Below are 19,351 nucleotides of genomic sequence, written 5' to 3'. Positions count from 1 at the left end.
CAATGGAGAGTCGGGGAGTCTGGCTGTCCCTCTACCCTTCCTCCTGCCACCCTGCTGTACACTTCTCTCTCTCTCAAATAAATAGATAAAGTCTTAAAAAAAAAAAATCTCTCAGATAACCAAGATGAACAGATCCAGGGATGCCTGGGTGGCTCAGTCAGTTAAGCAGCTAACTCCTGCTTTCCACTCTTAGGTCATGATCTCATGGTCTTGAGATTGAGCCTCACGCAGGTATCAGTGCTCAGTGGGAAGTCTGCTTGAGATTCTTTTAATCTGCTACCCACCCCTCTGCTTGCATGTGTGTGCTCTCTTGCTGTCTCTCAAATAAATAAAAAAAAAAAAAAAAGAGGAACAGATTCACTTTCGCCATGACAATGAGTGATGATTCAACAGTAAACAACATTTTTTCTTGAGTATCTACTATGTACTGGCTGCTAGTATATCGTTAATTCATGAGGAAATGACAGTATTGTAATTTGAGAAACAGAATAGGCACATCAATCCCGTAAACAGTAACATAACATGGCCTGGCCTGCAGGGAAGGTCTTCAGTGAGCACACTTTAACGCGCAGACGCCGGCAGGCAGCAGCTACCAAGCTGAAGATGACAGGACTACATTTTCTCTCGGTCATGCTCAACATTAAGAAGTAGCTACGCAAACTGTCTTCTACCTGCACGGCCGGCTGGCTGGGAGATGATCCAACTACTTTTTCCTGCTGTGGCTGCGTGGTTCCTAAGGACCCGGGCATGACTTTGCTTCCAGAATCCTGCCCTATTAGAATGAACATAAGACAACAGAAGCAGTTAATTAAGCCTCTTATACAACGCATAGAGCCCAGCGTATGTGGATTACTGACCATTCTGAAAGGGATTTCTATATTTCCTGCTCTGAGGAAGGGGAGCAAGAAGTACATTTATCTATAAAAGCTCTAGAGGCAGAAGTCAGGATTCGTAAAGCCTATTTAGGTAGTAAATAGAAACAAATACATAAGTAAAAGGTAGTAAATAAAAGCCGTCCAATGTAACAGTTTCAAATTATTCAAGGTCTGAGGACTAGGCCTCAAACCAGTAATCCGTCAGCAACACCGAACCCCCCAGACGCTCACAAATTAATGAATGAAGGCCCAAACAGGGGGCTAGAGGCTAGGGGGCGTTCCTGCTTTTGTCCTTTCTAGTGTTTAATGAGCAGTGTAGACATTCAAAGCTTTAGAAGAAATGGAAGACACAGTGCACACTATTTTTAGTCTTGTGGGGGATGCCAAAGAATAGATAAATAAAGTGACGTGAGGATAGTTACAAAGTCACCTTTGCCATATAGTACTAAAAAATAGATTTTATTGTTTCTGAGCAGCACATTTTTTCCCATATAATTTAGTGTGTCATAATTAATCAGAAGTGCTTTTTCTTTCTTTCTTTCTTAGTAGTATATAAAATGAAGGTACAGACACAACAGGGTCTGTTATTTGGGTGGAAAGGGCACAGGAGACATGGTCAGAGTGGGGATGAAGTGGAATGAGAAAGGTTGCAGGCTGGATGAGGGATGGCAGAAGATGTCCTCTGGGTTTGGGGAGAGAGGGGACAGTGGAGGGGAGCTTAAGATAAAGGCTCCTGACCTGGCAGCGTGGTGTTCAGGAGGCCAGGAATCTGTGCCTGCCTCAGGCCATCCGTGGTCTTGGAAGCAGCAATGGGGGAAGTCTGATTCAAACCTTTTTTCTGAGCCTGGGAAAAATATGGCCAAGAGAAGAAGTTAATTTCATGACTAAAAGCCTTAGCAGATTGCCCAAAACACCAACCAAGCCTGTTAATGCCTACCTGGCATCACCTTCAGGTTAGACTACAAAGCAAAACCAGAATTTTACTCTACTTTCCTATCACTCGGGGAGGATTGCAAAGAGCACCCTTTAAGAATCTGTGGGCGTGTTGAATTTTCTGGACGCCATTCACAGGGATGCTGAGTGGACACCAAGCTGTCTTCCTGCCCCTGGAACTGCTGTGTTCGTGATGCCCAGATGCAAAGGCTGAGCCAGAAACAGTTTCTACCCCTAACAGTTTCTATCCCCAGAAATTTTCTATCACACCTGCGAGGATTATGAGCCTGACTATCAGATCCTATGTAGGGTCTACACAGACTCTGAGCACCTGGTCAGGGCCCAAGTGCCAACCCCAAAGCTACTGTCAGCACTCACTGTTTGCTGTGTAGATGATCTAAAGCATGTGTCACCCCTGCCACTGGTATGTCTCTCGCTCACGTCATGTCAACATCAGGTGTAACTAGGAAATGTAATGTCAACTGAATGTTAGCCTGAGGAAAATATTATTAGAAAAATTAATCTGATGTTTTAATGGGTGTGTGCATCTTTTCTATTAATAGAAAAGATGAATTGTATGATGTTTAAGGACTGGTAAGTTCCTTTTAGCTCTAAAAAAATCTGTTATCCATTTATTTTTATTTATTTATTTTTTTAAGATTTTATTTATTTGACAGAGAGAGAGAGAACGAGAACAAGCAGGGGGAGTGGCAGACAGAGGTTGAAGCAGGCTGAGCAGGGAGCCTGATGTGGGGCTTGATCCCAGGACCCTGGGACTAAAAGGCAGATTCTTAACTAACTGAGCCACCCAGCCGCCCCTGTTACCTATTTAAAGTAAGATGATAGGGGTGCCTGCGTGGCTCAGTCTGTTAAGCTTTGCCATCCATTTAGTCATGATCCTGGAGTCCTGTGTTTGGGGGGGTGTTCCTGCTCAGTGGGGGATCAGCTTCTCCCTCTCCTTCTGTCCCTCCCCAATGCACCTGCTCTCTCTTTCCAATAAATAAATAAATAAATCTTTTATAAAAAGTAAGATGATAAAGGGCTTTTATTTATTTATTTTTTTAAGATTTTATTTATTCACTTGAGAGAGAGAGAGAGCACGTGCCTGAAAGGGGAAAGAGTCAGAGGGAGAAGCAGACTCCCTGCTAAGCAGGAATCCCCCAAAGTGGGACTTAATCCCAGGACTCCAGGATCATGACCTGAGCCGAAGGCAGTCACTTAACCAACTGAGCCACCCAGGTGCCCAATAAAGGGCTTTTAAATTTCTCTCAATTTTTAACCTTCTTTATCATTACCACTTCATAGTGCAGCAAATTTTCAGAGTTTCTTCTCTAGTTTTGTATTTTGTATACTATCAGCAGATTTAGAATTTAGTCCAACCACCCCATGGGGGACCTAAACTATGACCTTGGCCTGATTAATATGTTTCCACCAACTATTCATTTGAGACCTTGGCAACACCTGACCATTGGCCAAGTAAGCTCATGTTAACATTTTTATTCTAAACAATTATTTGAAACAGTTAATTATTTGGTTCCCCTTTCTAGTATAAGACTGGAGAAGGAGGGGCGCCTGGGTGGCTCAGTGGGTTAAAGCCTCTGTCTTCGGCTCAGGTCATGATCTCAGGGTTCTGGGATCGAGCCCCGCATTGGGCTCTCTGCTCAGCAGGGAGCCTGCTTCCTCCTCTCTCTCTGCCTGCCTCTCTGCCTACTTGTGATCTCTATCAAATGAATAAATAAAATCTTTAGGGAAAAAAAAATACAAAACTGGAGAAGGATTTGACACTACCCAAGAAGATCTGAAGGAGGTCATTACAAAGCTGGAAATGGTCACCTTGCTCATCCATTAGCAGGGAAGGTCAGACCTGCACTATTCTAGGCAGACAGGTAATACATACTTAGTAACAAAACCACAAGGGGAAAATTTTCCAGGTTCACAGCATTTCCACTAGAACATGACTCCACTCTCCTACTGTAGGAAGCTGTTCACGCAGAGAACACTGGGGTTATGGAGAGGCCTGGGGCAAACAGTGAGCACTGGCCTTCCTTGTAAATATTTCCAGGGCATGAACACTAAGGGCCATCTTGAATAAAAAACAAAACAGATAAAAGTTGGGAAAATGTGGTTTAATTAAGGGGCAAGGCTATACAACTCTGAACTAAGCAGATCCACAGACAAATAGCTGAACCAGAGTGAATATGTTCAAATGACCGTAGTCCTTACAGCAGTGTTGAGTTAGTACTCAACAGTTTTGGCATTTTTTCCCAACGTCCCCAGTTCATGTGAAACAGAAGAATATCATCCTTATTGCTTTAGAGCACACAATTTAAAAAAAAGTGGCATTACCCAGCCTCATCTTCTACCTTATGTATCAGACATGACCTAAAATGATTTATAGCTACTAAACAGATGAATAAAACAAAATCCCTTTAGTTGTAAAACCGAAAGAAAAGCAAGGACGAGATCACTAAGAAAGCCGGGAGAAGGGCGGAGGTTGGGAAGGTATATGGAGGGGCTGGTTTCCGGGACTACGGGGCAATATTTTCTTTTTTTTTTAAAGACTTTATTTATTTATTTGACAGAGATCATAAGTAGGAAGAGAGGCAAGGCAGAGAGAGAGGAGGAAGCAGGCTCCCTGCTAAGCAGAAAACCCGATGCAGGGCTAAACCCAGGACCCTGGGATTATGACCTGAGCTGAAGGCAGAGGTTTTAACCCACTGAGCCACCCGGGCGCCCCCAATATTTTATTTCTTGAGTGTTCACATGGAAGGGAATTTGATTTATAATTCTTTTATAATTTTATAATTCTGGGGGTGCCTGGGTGGCTCAGTCAGTTAAGCATCTGCCTTCAGCTCAGGTCATGATCTCTGGGTGCTGGGATTGAGCCCCACATCAGGCTCCCTGGGAGCCTATTTCTTCCTCTCTCTTCCTCTCCCCCTGCTTGTGCTCTCTCTCTCTTGGCCACTCTCTCTTAAAAAAATAAACAAAAATCTTAAAAATATATATATTCTCGGTTAACTGTATGCTGATGTTTTACGTATTTTTTCTAAATGTGTTCTCTTTCACAACACAGACAAGTAAAAGAGGAAAAAAAACCTAGAACAATCTCATGTCAAAGCCTGAAAATTCACCATCAAATGGAGGGTATGAGGCACTGTTGTGTCTAAAAACAAGGACACCTTCTGAAGGGGCCACTTCTCGTCTGAGCACAGCTGGGAGTGTTTTATGGTCCCCTCGCCTACCTGTATGGGGCTAAGCACTGGCATCAGCGTGTTTTCATCCTCTCACCACCTGTGTTCCTCACTATACCCCTTCCCTTGGGGCAACTGCAGAGGGAGGGGAGGGGAGGGTTGGGGGGGGTGGTAGAAGGATGAGGATGCGGGGGTGGGGGTACCTGTCCAGGTCCCTGCAGAGGAATCACTTCAATTCAGCTGCTCTGTATGTTTGGAAAGCCCAACTGCCTTGGGAGTGCTGTCTCTAGCAGTTCACTGTTGCTCCCAGCCTGCTTATTCTCAGGGCAGGGCTTTTGTCTGTTTGGCTCCCTGCTGTATTCCCAGCACCGGACACGGCCGGCACCACATTGAGCGCACAGTAAATAGTTGTGAAATAAACTGAGTGCAGTGGAAGTCTGCGGGGAACGGGGGTCTGTCCTTCCCCGCTGGTCCAACGACCCCCACGCCCCAGGAGCCAGCAACTTTCCCCCATTCCCCAAAACTTCATGTTGCCTGCAGCTGACAATCTTTTCCAGAAATTTATCATTCTATTGTTTTTGCTGAACTCCTAGAGAAGACTTGGTCTTTAAATACATTTTCTTAAAAAAAAATGTATACATACATACGTGTGTGTGTGTGTGTGTGTACATACATATATATTTATTTAAGGGTGCTTGGCAGCTCAATTGGTTAAGGGTCTGCCTTCAGCTCCGGTCATGGTCCCAGGGCCCTGGGATCGAGTACCGTATTGGGTTCCCTGCTCAGCAGGTAGCCTGCTTCTCCCTCTCCCTCTGCCTGCCGCTCCCCCTGCTTGTGCTCTCTTGTCAAATAAATAAATAAAATCTCTCTCTCTCTCTCTCTCTCTATATATATATATATATTTTCACAAATAGACTATTTAAGGATCCTTTTTGAAACCTTGGCTCTAAGAACTCTGTTAATATCAGTATTCATCTTAATTCTTTAGATCTATGGATTATCTTGATACCATGTAGACATACAGAAAACCCCTAACAAATTAAAATATTTAATGTGTCAATCTCCCCTTCTGTGGTACACTTTGAAAGAAGATAAGATTGATCCAACAACAGGAGCCACAAAGGTGTGTAACCCGCCACAGGCACCAAGAGCTAAACTTCAGGAAGGGAAGGAGCACTTTCTCTCCTGTCTTAAAGTGCTAGGCCTGGGGTGCCTGTGGGCGCTCAGTGGGTTAAGCGTGTGACTACCGATTTCTGCTCAGGTCATAATCTCAGGGTCACTGGGCTCCGAGCGCAGCAGGGAGTCTGCTGAGATTCTCTCTCTCCCACTCCCTCTGTCCCTCACACCCCCAATAAATAAATAAATAAATAATCAATCAAAGTGCCAAGCCTGCCAGTGTAGCAGTTTATCTACCTAGAGGGGGACTTTTTCTTAATTTGAAGAAAGGCCTTGGCTAGAGCAGCAGAGGCCCTGTACGGCTGCTTCCTCATGTCACCCATGCCCCTGCTCCTCTGACCCTAATGCACCGTCACCCAGACTCCCTGGGAATTCAGAGTGGTAGTGGGCGGTGGACACCCAAGAGCAGCGGTTCTCAAATGCAGGTTTACAGACCAGTTGCATCAAGGTCACCTGGGGAGCTTCTGAACACCAAGTCTCTGGGTTCCATCCACAAGAGTCAGGAATCCGATATGGGACTTAAAAATTTACTATTATTCTAAAATGCTCTCTAGTTGATTCTGATGCATTGCTATGTTTTGGGAAACCACTGCATTTGCCAGTTTCTGCTAAATGCCTGGATAATAATGTAAAGCTGGACCAGGGTAGCCGTTCTGGTGGAGCAGAAGAGAGAGAGAGAATGATGAAGACAGACAGAAGGCCACGCTATCTTGAATAGGCCAAGAGATAGCCGAGAGTCTGATTGCTGACCTCTAAGGACATACATGATACCTCCTGGACATTCTCCCTGTTTGCTAAACATGATAGGGTGCGTTTCTGAGAGCTGCCACCCAAAGTACCTAGTCAGCTCCTTTGCCCATTTTCCACAGAACGCTATCTCATTATCTTCAAACCTGTAAGCCAGGTGAGAGCTTGTTCAACTATCTCCCACCACAGCTACAACCTTCCCCGAATCCCCATTCGACCTTTCCTTGCTCCTCCTGCTACAAGGGAAGACGCATCCCTCCTCTTTTCTAGAAAGAATCCCACCAGTGCTCTGGAATTCGTGTCCATCTCCTTGCCATCACTGCTGAAGAAAGCTCAAGCCTCTTCCATGTCTTAAAAAAGACTTATTCCCTTGACCCTGCCCTTCCCGTGGCTCTGTTACCTTCATCTTTCTGAATGTTGTCTCTGCTCATTACCACACGTCCCACTCTCCCCTTGCTCTCCTTCAGTCTGGCTCCTGCACCTACCACTTCAGGGAAACGAGTCTCCCCAAGATTGACAGCTGCCACCTTGTTGATCAATCCGTCAGAAAGAAGCATCCTGACCCTCACCAACTCTGGCTTCACACTGGCACTTGGTTCTGCAGACCTCTGCCCTCCCACCCGTAAAACCCTCTTTCCTTAGCTTCCCGAATGCTGAACCTGATCGGTTCCTCCTCTCTCGAACCTTCTGAGTCTCACTTGCGGACTTTTCTTTCTGTGTCCATCCCCTAAATGCTGAGGTGTTTCGGGGTTCTCTTCTGGCCACTTTTTTTCTTTTTCTTTTTAATATTTTTTATTTATTTGACAGACAGAGATCATCAGTAGGCAGAGAGGCACAGAGAGAGAGGAGGAAGCAGGCTCCCGGCTGAGCAGAGAGCCCGATGTGGGACTTGATCCCAGGACCCTGAGATTATGACCTGAGCCGAAGGCAGAGGCTTAACCCCCTGAGCCACCCAGGTGCTCCTGGCCACTTTTTTCCTTTACTCACACACTTTCCCTGATCCATTTCATCCGTTTCTACCACTTGAGTTACAATTTATATGCTGCTCAGTCCCTCTGAGTCCACATTTTGGTCCTATGCTTCGGTGTCTGTAGCTGTTTATCATACAGTTTGGTTGTCCCACGGGTTGTGAGACTTGACGAACGTATCCTAAACTAAACCCCAACTTCCCTTCAAACCATAATTTCTTTTCAGGTTCTCTAGCTCAGTGGAGCTGGTGTCACGGTCAAGCGTCTGTGTATCATCCTTTTTTCTCCACTACAGCCAAATTGCAAGTTCTATCTAACCTGATGGTCTCAAATCCATGCCATTTCACCATCTCTCGCGGCTCGTGTAGGGGTTCAGCATTTCATGCTTCGATTATGACACCGGCTCCTTAACATGACATACAAGGTCCTGCGTGATTTGGTCCTTGCTCACCTTTCCCACCTAAATCTTAACACCTCACATGAACCTGTTTTTCTGACCCCTCAGTATCATGGTCTCTTCTCTCACTAGCCTTTGCAAGGCTGTTCCTACTGCTGGAAAATTCTTCCCTCAGGCCCTTAATACCTGGGTAACTAACTCTCCTTTCCCTTAGCAGACCTCAGCCAGGAACCACTGGTCAAGGGAACCTTCCCCAACCATGCCATCTGGGTGAGAGGCTTCTTTTCTAAGCCTGGAACCCTGGATTACTTCCAGCAGAGCATCAAACATTGTGCATTGCGGCTATCAGTTTATCTGTCTGCCTCCTGCCCTGCAACAGACTGCTGTCTCCCTGACACTTGGCCCAGGGCTGGCCAAGGCAGGTACTGAGGTACTGGGGAAGGAAGGATGGATGGAGGGATGGAGAGAGGGAGGAAAGAAGGAAGGAAACCACACTGTTGGTGGTTGTGCCTCCCAGTGAACAGTATGAACAAAAAGTGCAGAGAAGGTTGGGGCGCCTGGGTGGCTCAGCGGGTTAAAGCCTCTGCCTTCAGCTCAGGTCATGATCACAGGGTCCTGGAATCGAGTCCTGCTTCGGGCTCTCTGCTCAGTGGGGGGCCTGCTTCCCCCTCTCTCTCTGCCTGCCTCTCTGCCTACTTGTGATCTCTGTCTGTCAAATAAATAAATAAAATCTTAAAAACAACAATAACAACAACAGTGCAGAGAAGGTATCTGGGGTAACTGGAAAAAGCTTCATTCGTTTAGGGACTTTGGGGGCTGCCTGGAGGATGGGAAGCATTTCTACCTGCTAAAAAAGGAAGTTGAATGAATACCAGTGTCAGTAACAAGGTGGAGCTCACAGTGAGTCTGGCCTCATCAGGGAGGCGGGGAGAAGGGGTCAGCCTGGGCAGATGGAGGCTTTCCAACCAGAGCAGTGTAACTGTCAGCCAGGGGTTTGTACTTTCTCCTGCAGCCATGGGGATTCTCATGATCTGGTTCGGGTCATCAAACAAATGTTTTAGGAAGATTAATGTGGTAGAAATCTGCCTTCAGAAAGAGGCCGAAGGCAAATCAATCACTCAGATAATTGCAACATTTGTTGATGTGTTAGGGTCTGAATGGGCCTCAGAAATCATCTAGCCCAGTGCTTCTCTATTCTGGTTGCTCTTTAGAATCCCTTGGGGAGCTTTTGAAAAATGCTGATGCTTAGAGCCCTTTCATCAGGCCATTTAAAAATCAGAATTTATGGAGGAGAGGCCCAGGCACCCATATTTTTAAAAAGTTCCCAGGTGGTTCAATTGCATAGTTGGGGTTCCTCATTGAGAGAGAAATTAGGGTTCAGAGAGTTTAAGACACAAACTTAACCAAACCAGTCCCTGGCAGAGCGGGACCTACAAGCAAACTCTGATTCCTCACCCAGCTCCTGTTTTTCCCATTCCACTGCAGTCCCTCTTAAAGCCTAGCTCAGGGTAAGGATGCAGAAAAGGAGGGAAATGGGAAAAAGTACATACACCATAGCCGACTAGCAGGTAAAAGTTTGCTTTTCTAAGCAATGTGGCCATGCTCTGAACCTCCATCTCCTTGACAGTCAATTGGAAACAGTCACTTCTTGTAGTTCCAAGGTAAGGATTAGTAGTAACACGGAGAGCCCCTGGTACTATACCAACTGTTAATAATATGATCATTACTTTTATTATTATTGGCAAGAACAAGTGTGAGACATTCAAAGACAAATCAGTAGGTTTTTTTTTTTTTTGAATCAGTAGGATTTAATAACTTATTAAAAGTACAGAAGGAGTGGGGTGCCTGGGTGGCTCAGTGGGTTAAAGCCTCTGCCTTCAGCTCAGGTCGTGATCCCGGGGTCCTGGGATGGAGCCCCTGGGATCACATGGGGTTCTCTGCTCAGCAGGGAGCCTGCTTCCTCCTCTTTCTCTGCCTGCCTCTCTGCCTGCTTGTGATCTCTGTCAAATAAATAAATAAAATCTTAAAAAAAAAAAAAGTACAGAAGGAGAAAAACAAATACCACCTAGATTTTGCAGTCTGGGTGTCTGAAGATCTGGTGGCCCCTGGCTCTATTTAAGGTTATCAGGCTGAGCTAGAGGGAGGAAGAGGAGTCGGGTGGAGCAGGGATGGGCTAGAGACCAGCTGTGATCACTCTCTCGACACACGAAGCATGGTGAGTGCTGCTCTCAAGGGATTTATGATCGCCTAAATCTTCTAGTGATCTAAGGAGATCTGGACTTAAAATAATTTAATTTTGCTTAATAGGCTAAACTCTTGTAAATTGCCTGCTTTAATCGCTGACTGAATATTAATCTATTTACAAGAAAGCTTAAATCCTGTAAATTATGCTCTGCATTAAGGGATTTCAGTTCACAGGGCTCTCTGGAGGAATGGCTGATTCTAGGTCTGAGGCAAGATAATCAGAAGACACTCGCACAGGGTCTTGGGCCACAAAGTGCTCAAAGTAGACCAGGCCGCGTCAAAAGTATAGAAGCCAGCTTCAGCAGGCCTCCACTGACCACATTTAGGACATTTTATTTATTTTTATTTTTAATTTTTTTTCATTTAGGACATTTTAGGTGTAAGGTCCTATTCAGCCAGAGCAGCCCCACCCCGGTTGAACTGCCATTTTGCTGTAAAGCTTCAATTGACCTCGCCCCCCCCCCCCCCCCACCAGGGGAACTTATTTAAAAGCAAGTCCGGGAAACCAGTCCCAGGTAACAAAGTTCAAATACAAGGGTGGGTCAGGCCAGGTGGAGGTATTCAATCAGTGGGGGGGCACATACTGTCTCCTAGCTACCAAGGAATATGGGCCCCACCCTTTGAGAGCCTTTGGCGCCAATCCTAACCAAGGTGTGATAGGCTGGTTCAAATGTCTACTAGGGTAAATTGTAATTCAACTGGTCACCTAGCATCACTGTGGAGTTTCCTGTGTGTGTTACAATCTCATTGGCCACCTGTATGTGGCCAGGTCCAACCACATGGACTTTCCAGACTATAAAAGTTAGTCTGGAAAGCAGGGAGTGGTCATCCTCTCTGTAGGGGCAGCCCCCAACCGGTCTGTTTGACGGTCGGTCTGATTCCTGATGCTTGGCATGAAATAAAGCTTTGCTTGACCTTCGCTTTGTATCTTGCTCCTTTAATCACGGACCCATTATTGGGGTACCCAACATTAGGCATTAAAAAAAAATAGTGAAAGCAACAGACGGCAACATCAACTACAAAATGAATACATGACCTTTTAGAGATCCCAAATATCTAAATATCACAGATGAACTTCCATGTCTGGCTTAGCCTCAAAATATACTGGGCAGAGGGAGAGCGAGGGTTAGCTGGTATGGATGGGATAAGCACAGCCATGAGTCGGTAAGCACTGAAGCTGACAGCCCCAAAGAGAGAGAGAGAGGGAGAAGAAGAAAAAGCTCTTCTTTATGGAAGAGTCCCAGCCAAAAACTCTATAGATAGGATAATACAGTTAGAAAATCGCCATTTTGCAACCACCAATGTAATATTCAGGAGAGGCTCACTGATGGAGTCTCGAATCACCAGAGAGATGGGAGAACAGATGGGAGAGACAGGGGAACGGGAGAGTCACATGGTCCCAAAGCACTCTCCTAGAGGTCATGTCTGCTTTACAAAGGGAAAAAGGTACCTTTGAGGACCTGGAGGAGAAACCTGACCTTAACCAAGTGATCACACCCAGAATCACCAATAACAGCCCCAGCCAACACTTTGTGTCTAGCCACAATTGTTTAGCTTGCCTCTGCCCATGAGGACACAATCAGACAACTCCACACTAAGGCCAATCTACAAGACAAATGATCTGGATTGCTCCTGGAGCCTAGAGAGGTGACATATGAAATCAGTGCTCTTTGACTGGATTCTAGAGTGAAACATTGTTGTAAAGGCCATTATTGGGTCAACTGGAAGAAATCTGATACAATTTTACTGTAGTAATGTTAACTTTTCTGGTGGGCGGGTATGATCGTGACACTATGGCTGTGCTGAAGAAAATCCTTGTTCATATGAAATAGCTGGTGAAATATTTAGGGCAAGGGGTCAAGACATTTGTAACCGACTTTTGAGATGGTTCAGAGAAAAAAGTGTGTGTTTGTGTGTGTGTGTGTGTGTGTGTGTGGAGAGAGAGAGGGAGAGAAGGAGACACACAGTTAAAAAAAATGTTGCAAAACAACTATGGGTAAATCTAGGTGAATGGGTTCACTGTACTCTTCCAATTTTCTGTGGGTTTGGGAAGTTTTCACAATACAAAAGGTGGGGTGGGGCCTTACATTCATTCTGTAAGAGGCTGGTTACATTGGTCGCCTGCGGAGAACTGGGTGGCTGGGGGACAGAAGCAGGGAAATTTTCACCATTATATATTCCTTTTTGTACCTTTTGAATTTTGAACCAAATAAATGCATTTTCTATAACAGAACCAAAATTTATACCTAGAAACTTATTCCTCCCTAGAATTAACCCTTTATAGGATCAAAACTTGCTGAGTTAGGGGCACCTGGGTGACTCAGTGGGTTAAAGCCTCTGCCTTCAGCTCAGGTCATGATCCCAGGGTCCTGTGATCGAGCCCCACATTGGGCTCTCTGCTCAGCAGGGAGTCTGCTTCCCCCACCCCTGCCTGCTTCTCTGCCTACTTGTAATCTCTGTCAAATAAACAAATAAAATCTTAAAAAAAAAACTTGCTGAGTTAAATTTTGCAAAATAGGCAAACAAGCGAAGTCCCTGTAATGGTGTTTTTGTTTATTATGACATTCTATAAAGTAATCTGTACAGAAATTTTACACAGAAATTATCAAGCAAAATAGAGCAGCTGTAAATGTTTCTGGATGTCCTGGGGCTTTAAATGTTAGATAACACCTCAACGTTACTTTTCTAACTTATGCTGCCTCCAAGGCTCTATCCTCCTTATTCCAATACACCTGATACCTTTTTTTTTTTTTTAAAGATCTTATTTATTTATTTGACAGACAGAGATCACAAGCAGGCAGAGAGACAGGCAGAGAGAGAGGAGGAAGCAAGCTCCCCACTGAGCAGAGGGGGCTGGATCCCAGGACCCTGGAATCACGAACTGAGCCGAAGGCAGAGGCTTTAACCCGCTGAGCCACCCAGGCGCCCCTACACCTGATACCTTAATTGTTCCAGAAAACCTACAGCAATAACACGCTTGACATAATACAACTGACCTAGTTCCCAGTACCTTTTGGCATTGAAAGTCACAAAAAATTACTTTGGAGCTGTCAGTGGAGGCTTCTTGTTACCTCTGGACACTGAAACTTTTGGGAGTCAGAGAGATGTTTCTCCTGAATATCAAGCCATTACTTATATAGAAAATATAAAAGAGAAAGAAATCATGCCATGGCTGATTTCTATATAATTAATTGTAACAACAAACATAAAGCAGATCAATACATACTGATATAAAATAATCCTCAATTTATGTAATTAAGTAAAAACATCCATGGTATATTGCAGAGGTAAGTAGGTCTATTGTGGTATCTTTCACTGTATATGCAGAGTACATCTCTGGAAGAATATAAAGAACCTAGAAATGGTGGGAGCCTCCGGGAGGGAAACATGCGGACTGGCAGGAAGACTTGCTTTTCTTTTCTTCTTCTTCTTTTTTTTTTTCTTTTAGGATTTTATTTATTTATTTGACAGAGATAGAGAGAGAGTAGGGGGAGCAGCAGGCAGAGAGAGAGAGAGAGAGAAGTGGGCTCCTGACCAAGCAAGGAGCCTGACACAGGACTCGATCCCAGGACGCTGGGATCATGACCTGAGCTGAAGGCAGCTGCTTAACCAACTGAGCCACCCAGGCATCCCAAGACTTGCTTTTCTCTGTAACTATTTTGGAACTATTTTAAGTTTTCACCAACTGCATATTTTACTGATTAAAAAAAAAATATATATATATATGTTTTGATAAATACTGTCCAGTTCATGTCTTCTATGTGGGGCAAGTTTTTAAATCTTGAAGAAAATGAGAATAATCTGTAATTCTACTATACAGAGAACTGCTATTAATGTTATATTGCATTTCTTTCTAATGAAATTTCTGGGTGTTTTGTAAGCAAAAATGTTTTCTGTTTTCTAATTCAACATACTGTCTTGCTCCATTATTTTTCTAAAAGTGAAAATACATTGTTTATTAAATATATATATATATATATATTTTAAAAAAGTGGGCTCCAGAGCGTGGCTCAGTTGGTTAAGCAACCGCCTTCTACTCAGGTCATGATCCTGGAGTCCGGGGATCAAGTCCCGCATTGGCTTCCCAGCTCCACGGGGAGTCTGCTTCTCCCTCTGACCTTCTCCCCTCTCATTCTCTCTCACTCACTCTCTCTCTCAAATAAATAAAATCTTAAAAAAAAAAAATTAAAAAAAGTAGGCTCTACACCCAGTGTGGAGCCCAATGTGGAGCTTGAACTCTTGACCACCAAAGATCAAGACCTGAGCTGAGACCAAGAGTCAGTCACTCAACTAAATGAGCTACCCAGGCACCCCTACATTCATTTTTTTAAGTAAGCTCTATGCTTGAACCCACAACCTGAGATCAAGAGTCCTATGCTCTACTGAACGAGCTAGTCAGGTATCCCTCCTAATTATACCTTTAAAAGCACATTTTAAATATTTCAAATTTAAACATACACTTAAAGTATTTTGTAAGCCTTTCCCAAATCTTTAAGTTATTTTTTAAAGATTTATTTATTTATTTTAGAGAGAGTGCACAAGCAGGAGGCACAGGGAGAGGGAGAGAGAATCTCAAGCAGACTCCACACTGATGCAGAGTCCAATGCAGGGCTCAATCTCATGACTCTGATATCACGACCAGAGCCAAAACCAAGAGGTGGAGGCTCAACTGACCAAGTTATTTTTTTAAAACATTTTATTTACTTACTTTTATATAAAAAGATATTGTTTTATTTACTTTTTAAGTAGGTGCCATGCCCAGTGTGGAGCCCAACAGGAGGCTTGAATTCACGACCCTGAGATTAAAACCTGAGCTGAGATTGACTTGGACGCTTAACCGACTGATCCACCCAGGTGCCCCAAGATTTTACTTTTTTAAAAAGTAATCCAGGGCACCTGGGTGGATCAGTCAGTTAAGCATCTGCCTTTGGCTCAGGTCATGATCCCAGGGTCCTGGGATTGAGTCCTATATCAGGCTCCCTGCCTCTCCCCTTCCTACCTGTGCTCTCCCTCTGAAATAAATAAATAAATAAATAAATAAATAAAAAATTTAAGAAAAATAATCTCTATGCCCAATGTGCGGGTCGAACCTACAACCCCAAGATCAAGGGTCACATGCTCCACTGATTAAGATAGCCAGGCACCCTTCAAAAACATTTTAAATAGCTGCAGAGAATTCATCACAGCCCGTGATTCTAGTATTAGACATCTGGGCTTTTGTTTTTTAATTTTTATTATTTTTTTAAATTAAAAAAAATATGTTTTTTATTTGTAAGAGAGAAAGAGTGCACAAGCAGGGGAAGAGGCAGGAAGAGGAAGCAGTAGGCTCCCCGCTGAGCAGGACCCTGGGATCATGACCTGAGCTGAAGGCAGATGCTTTACTGACTGAGCCATCCAGGGGTCCCCAGACATTTGGGTTTTTAAAAAACTTTTTGGCAACTAAAATGTAGAAGAGTATCTATAGCTCTCTATACTTTGCATAAGAAAGGAAGGTAAGTGGGGTGCCTGGGTGGCTCAGTGGGTTAAGCCGCTGCCTTCAGCTCAGGTCATGATCTCAGGGTCCTGGGATCGAGTCCTGCATTGGGCTCTCTGCGCAGCAGGGAGCCTGTTTCCTCCTCTCTCTCTCTCTCTGCCTGCCTCTCTGCCTACTTGTAATCTCTCTCTGTCAAATAAATAAATAAAATCTTTAAAAAAAAAAAAAAAGGAAGGTAAGTAAGAAAACATACACGTATCTGCTCATTTGTGTGAAAATAAACGTAGGATAAATCAACTAGAGAGGAATGAGATCGGGGACAACAGAGGTGGCTGAGCTCTGGCAGGGAAGGATGGAAGGGTGGGAGAAGGATGCAGTGAGGTGCTCCAGGTACACCCTCTGCAGAGCCCTGACTTTTGGAACCATACTAATGGGTCGTACTTTCAAAGGAAATTAAGTAGGTAAAATCAACAAGGACATCAGGGAAAGACTCCATAATGAAATATGAACAGAAACAAACAGAACTAGACTTCCAATGACTAGCATAACTACTCGAAGGGAGGGGGAAGCACTAGGCCATGCAACCGTCAAATGCAGTAGTTTGAAAGATTCATTTATTTAGGGGCATCTGGGTGGCCCAGCCAGTTAAGCACCTGCTTTCAGCTCAAGTCATGATCTCAGGGTCCCTGGGATCAAATCTCACATCCGGCTCCTTACTCAGTGGGGAGCCTGCTTCTCCCTCTGCCTACAGCTCCCCCTCCGTATGCGCGCGCTCTCTCTGTCTGACAAATAAGTAAATAAAATCTACGCATAAAAAAGATTTATTTATTTTAGAGAGAGTGCACATGTGTTGGGGGGAGGGGTTGAGGGAAGGGGAGAGAGACTCTTAAGCAGACTCCAGCTCAACACAGAGCCTAATGTGGGTCTGAGTGCATAACCCTGAGATCACAACCTGAACTGACACCAAGAGTCAGATGCTTAACCAACTGAGCCACCCAGGTACCCCATGAACACAGCATTTTGACTACAGACCTTTAGGCTAAAGACAGAATGGTAAACCGCACTGATGTCCATTAGTAGGTTTGTTTTTCATGGCGGTGTGGATTAGCATTTCTGAAACTCTTTTCTGGGATTCCAGGATTGAGCAATTTAGTAAATATATTGTGCAGCTGCCTTTCTCAGTGTTAGAAGAGAGGAAACATGAAAGATGTTTGGAAATGGAAAAGAAGGAGACTTAAATAATGAACACAGCGGTCCTGGATTAGAATCCAAAGTATCAATATAAACTCAGTGTTTTTATTTATTTGTTTGTTTATTGAGAGGAGCAGGAGGGGAGAGGGAGAGAGAGACTTTTAAGCAAGCTCCATGCCCAGAGTTGATCCCAACATGGGGCTCCAGCTCATGACCCCGCGATCACAACCCGAGCCAAAATCAAGAGTGGGATACTTAATTAACTCAACCATCCAGGTACCCCTGAACTCACTGTTTTTAATAGAGATTGATCTATAAATAGCTACAGATGTTGCATGTGTGTAAAGATATACAGGTCAGTCGCAATGAACATGTAGTGTGCTAAATACTGTTTCTAAATACTGTTCTAAACAGTATTGGTTTCTAAATAGTTCTCCACTAGAAGGAATAAGGCTCCTTTTTTTTTAAACAAAAAAAAGATTTTATTTATTTGACAGAGATCACAAGCAGGCAGCGAGGCAAGCAGAGAGAGAAAGGGAAGCAGGCTCCCCGCTGAGCAGAGACCACCCCCCTCCACATTGCAGGGCTCGATCCCAGGAGAGATCATGACCTGAGCTGAAGGCAGAGGCTTAACCCAATGAGCCACCCAGGTTCCCCAGGAATAAGGCTCCTCAAAGAAATGGCTATTCCAGGGCAGAAGTGGGAAAGTAAAAAATGAACATGGAACATTTTGTTTTGCTTGAAATTAAAGAAAGTGCTCAAGACATGATGGAAACATGTCAGAAGGACCAGTAGCCAATCTGGAGGAGTAGCCAATGGCCATCAAAGTAGCAAGCATCAAGATAAGTGACTATAACAATTTATAACTCATTGAATAAAATAAGAATGTATGAGGGGTGCCTGGGTGGCTCAGTCAGTTAAATGTCTGCCTTCAGCTCGGGTCCTGATCTCCCTGCTCAGTGGGGAGTCTGCTTCTCCTTCTCCCTCTACTCCTTACCCCTGCTTGTATTCTTTCTCTCTCTCTCTCAAATAAATAAATAAATAAATAAACTCTTAAAAAAAAAAGAATTTGTGAATCCATACTGATATAAACAAACACCTAAGTAAAAAGGGGAAAAGAAAAGCTTTCTTAGATATAATGCCAACAATTAATGTAGAACAAATGATGGAATTAGACAATCTCAATTTGATGGCTATCATGGTAATAGCTAATTTTGTAAGGAAGGATTTGGTCAGGAATTATCAATGGAATCTTAATGCAGTGTGTGCAAGTTAGATGAGCAACTGGACACCTGCAGAGTGCTGAAGTATCCCCTTGAAGAAACTTACTAAGAAGCATCAGACACCATCCAAAGCAAATGCTCAAAGTTTACACCACTGGTAATGGGACAAGTCCATATTGTGAGGACATATCACTTCTGTGGCAATGCTACCACAAATGTATGACTTGAATCTAATCATGAGGAAATGGCATAGAAACCTGAATTGAGGGACATTCTACAAAGTAAATGGCTTGTACTCTTCAAAAATATCAAGGTCAGAGGCGCCTGGCTGGCTCACTGGGTTAAAGCCTCTGCCTTCGGCTCAGGTCATGATCTCTGGGTCCTGGGATTGAGCCTTGCATTGGGCTCTCTGCTCAGCAGGAAGCCTGCTTCCCCAACTCTCTCTGCCTGCCTCTCTGCCTACTTGTGATCTCTCTCTCTGTCAAATAAATAAATAAAACCTTTAAAAAAATATCAAGGTCATAAAAGACAAAGAAAGATAGAGAACCTGTTCTAGATTTAAAGGCATGACAACAAAATTAGGCAGTGATCCTGCATCATAAACACAAAACAATGTAATTTTTCCCCCTTTTGCTGAAAGGGACATTCTTGGGAAAATCGACCAAATCTGGAAAAGGACTGTTGATTAAATGATAATATTGTAACCATGCTAATTTGATTTTGTTAACCATATAATTTATGGTTCTATGGGAGAATGTCACCATTTTTTGAAAGTACACACTGAAGTCCACAGTATTTAGGGGCAAAGAGGCATCATGCCTGCAATTTACTCTCAAAATTGTGTGTGTGTGTGTGTGTGTGCGTGTGAGAGAGAGAGAGAGTGTGAGTACAGGGGGAGAGGAAGAGAAGGTTAAAATGAATGGTAGCAAAACA

General features: G+C 44.0%; 1 protein-coding gene across 4 annotated transcripts in view; it reads right to left on the bottom strand.

Annotated features, from left to right (window-relative positions):
- The window catches only part of BICRAL (BICRA like chromatin remodeling complex associated protein), a 108,301-nt gene that overhangs the window by 13,667 nt on the left and 75,283 nt on the right, over positions 1-19,351 (bottom strand). For all 4 annotated transcript variants that reach the window (XM_045071188.1, XM_045071190.1, XM_045071189.1 and 1 more), the window contains 2 exons: positions 1,614-1,719; positions 672-772 (listed from right to left, as the gene is read on the bottom strand). In XM_045071188.1, coding sequence (XP_044927123.1) covers positions 672-772; positions 1,614-1,719 — 207 coding nt within the window. The remainder of the gene's footprint in view (positions 1-671; positions 773-1,613; positions 1,720-19,351) is intronic.

This window comes from Mustela putorius, unplaced genomic scaffold (genome assembly GCF_011764305.1).
Source record: "Mustela putorius furo isolate JIRA1106 unplaced genomic scaffold, ASM1176430v1.1 tig00003983_pilon_pilon_pilon, whole genome shotgun sequence".
NCBI classification, from domain to species: Eukaryota; Metazoa; Chordata; class Mammalia; order Carnivora; family Mustelidae; genus Mustela; species Mustela putorius.
Note: the sequence above shows the minus strand (reverse complement) of the source record. Positions and strands in the feature narration are given on the sequence as shown.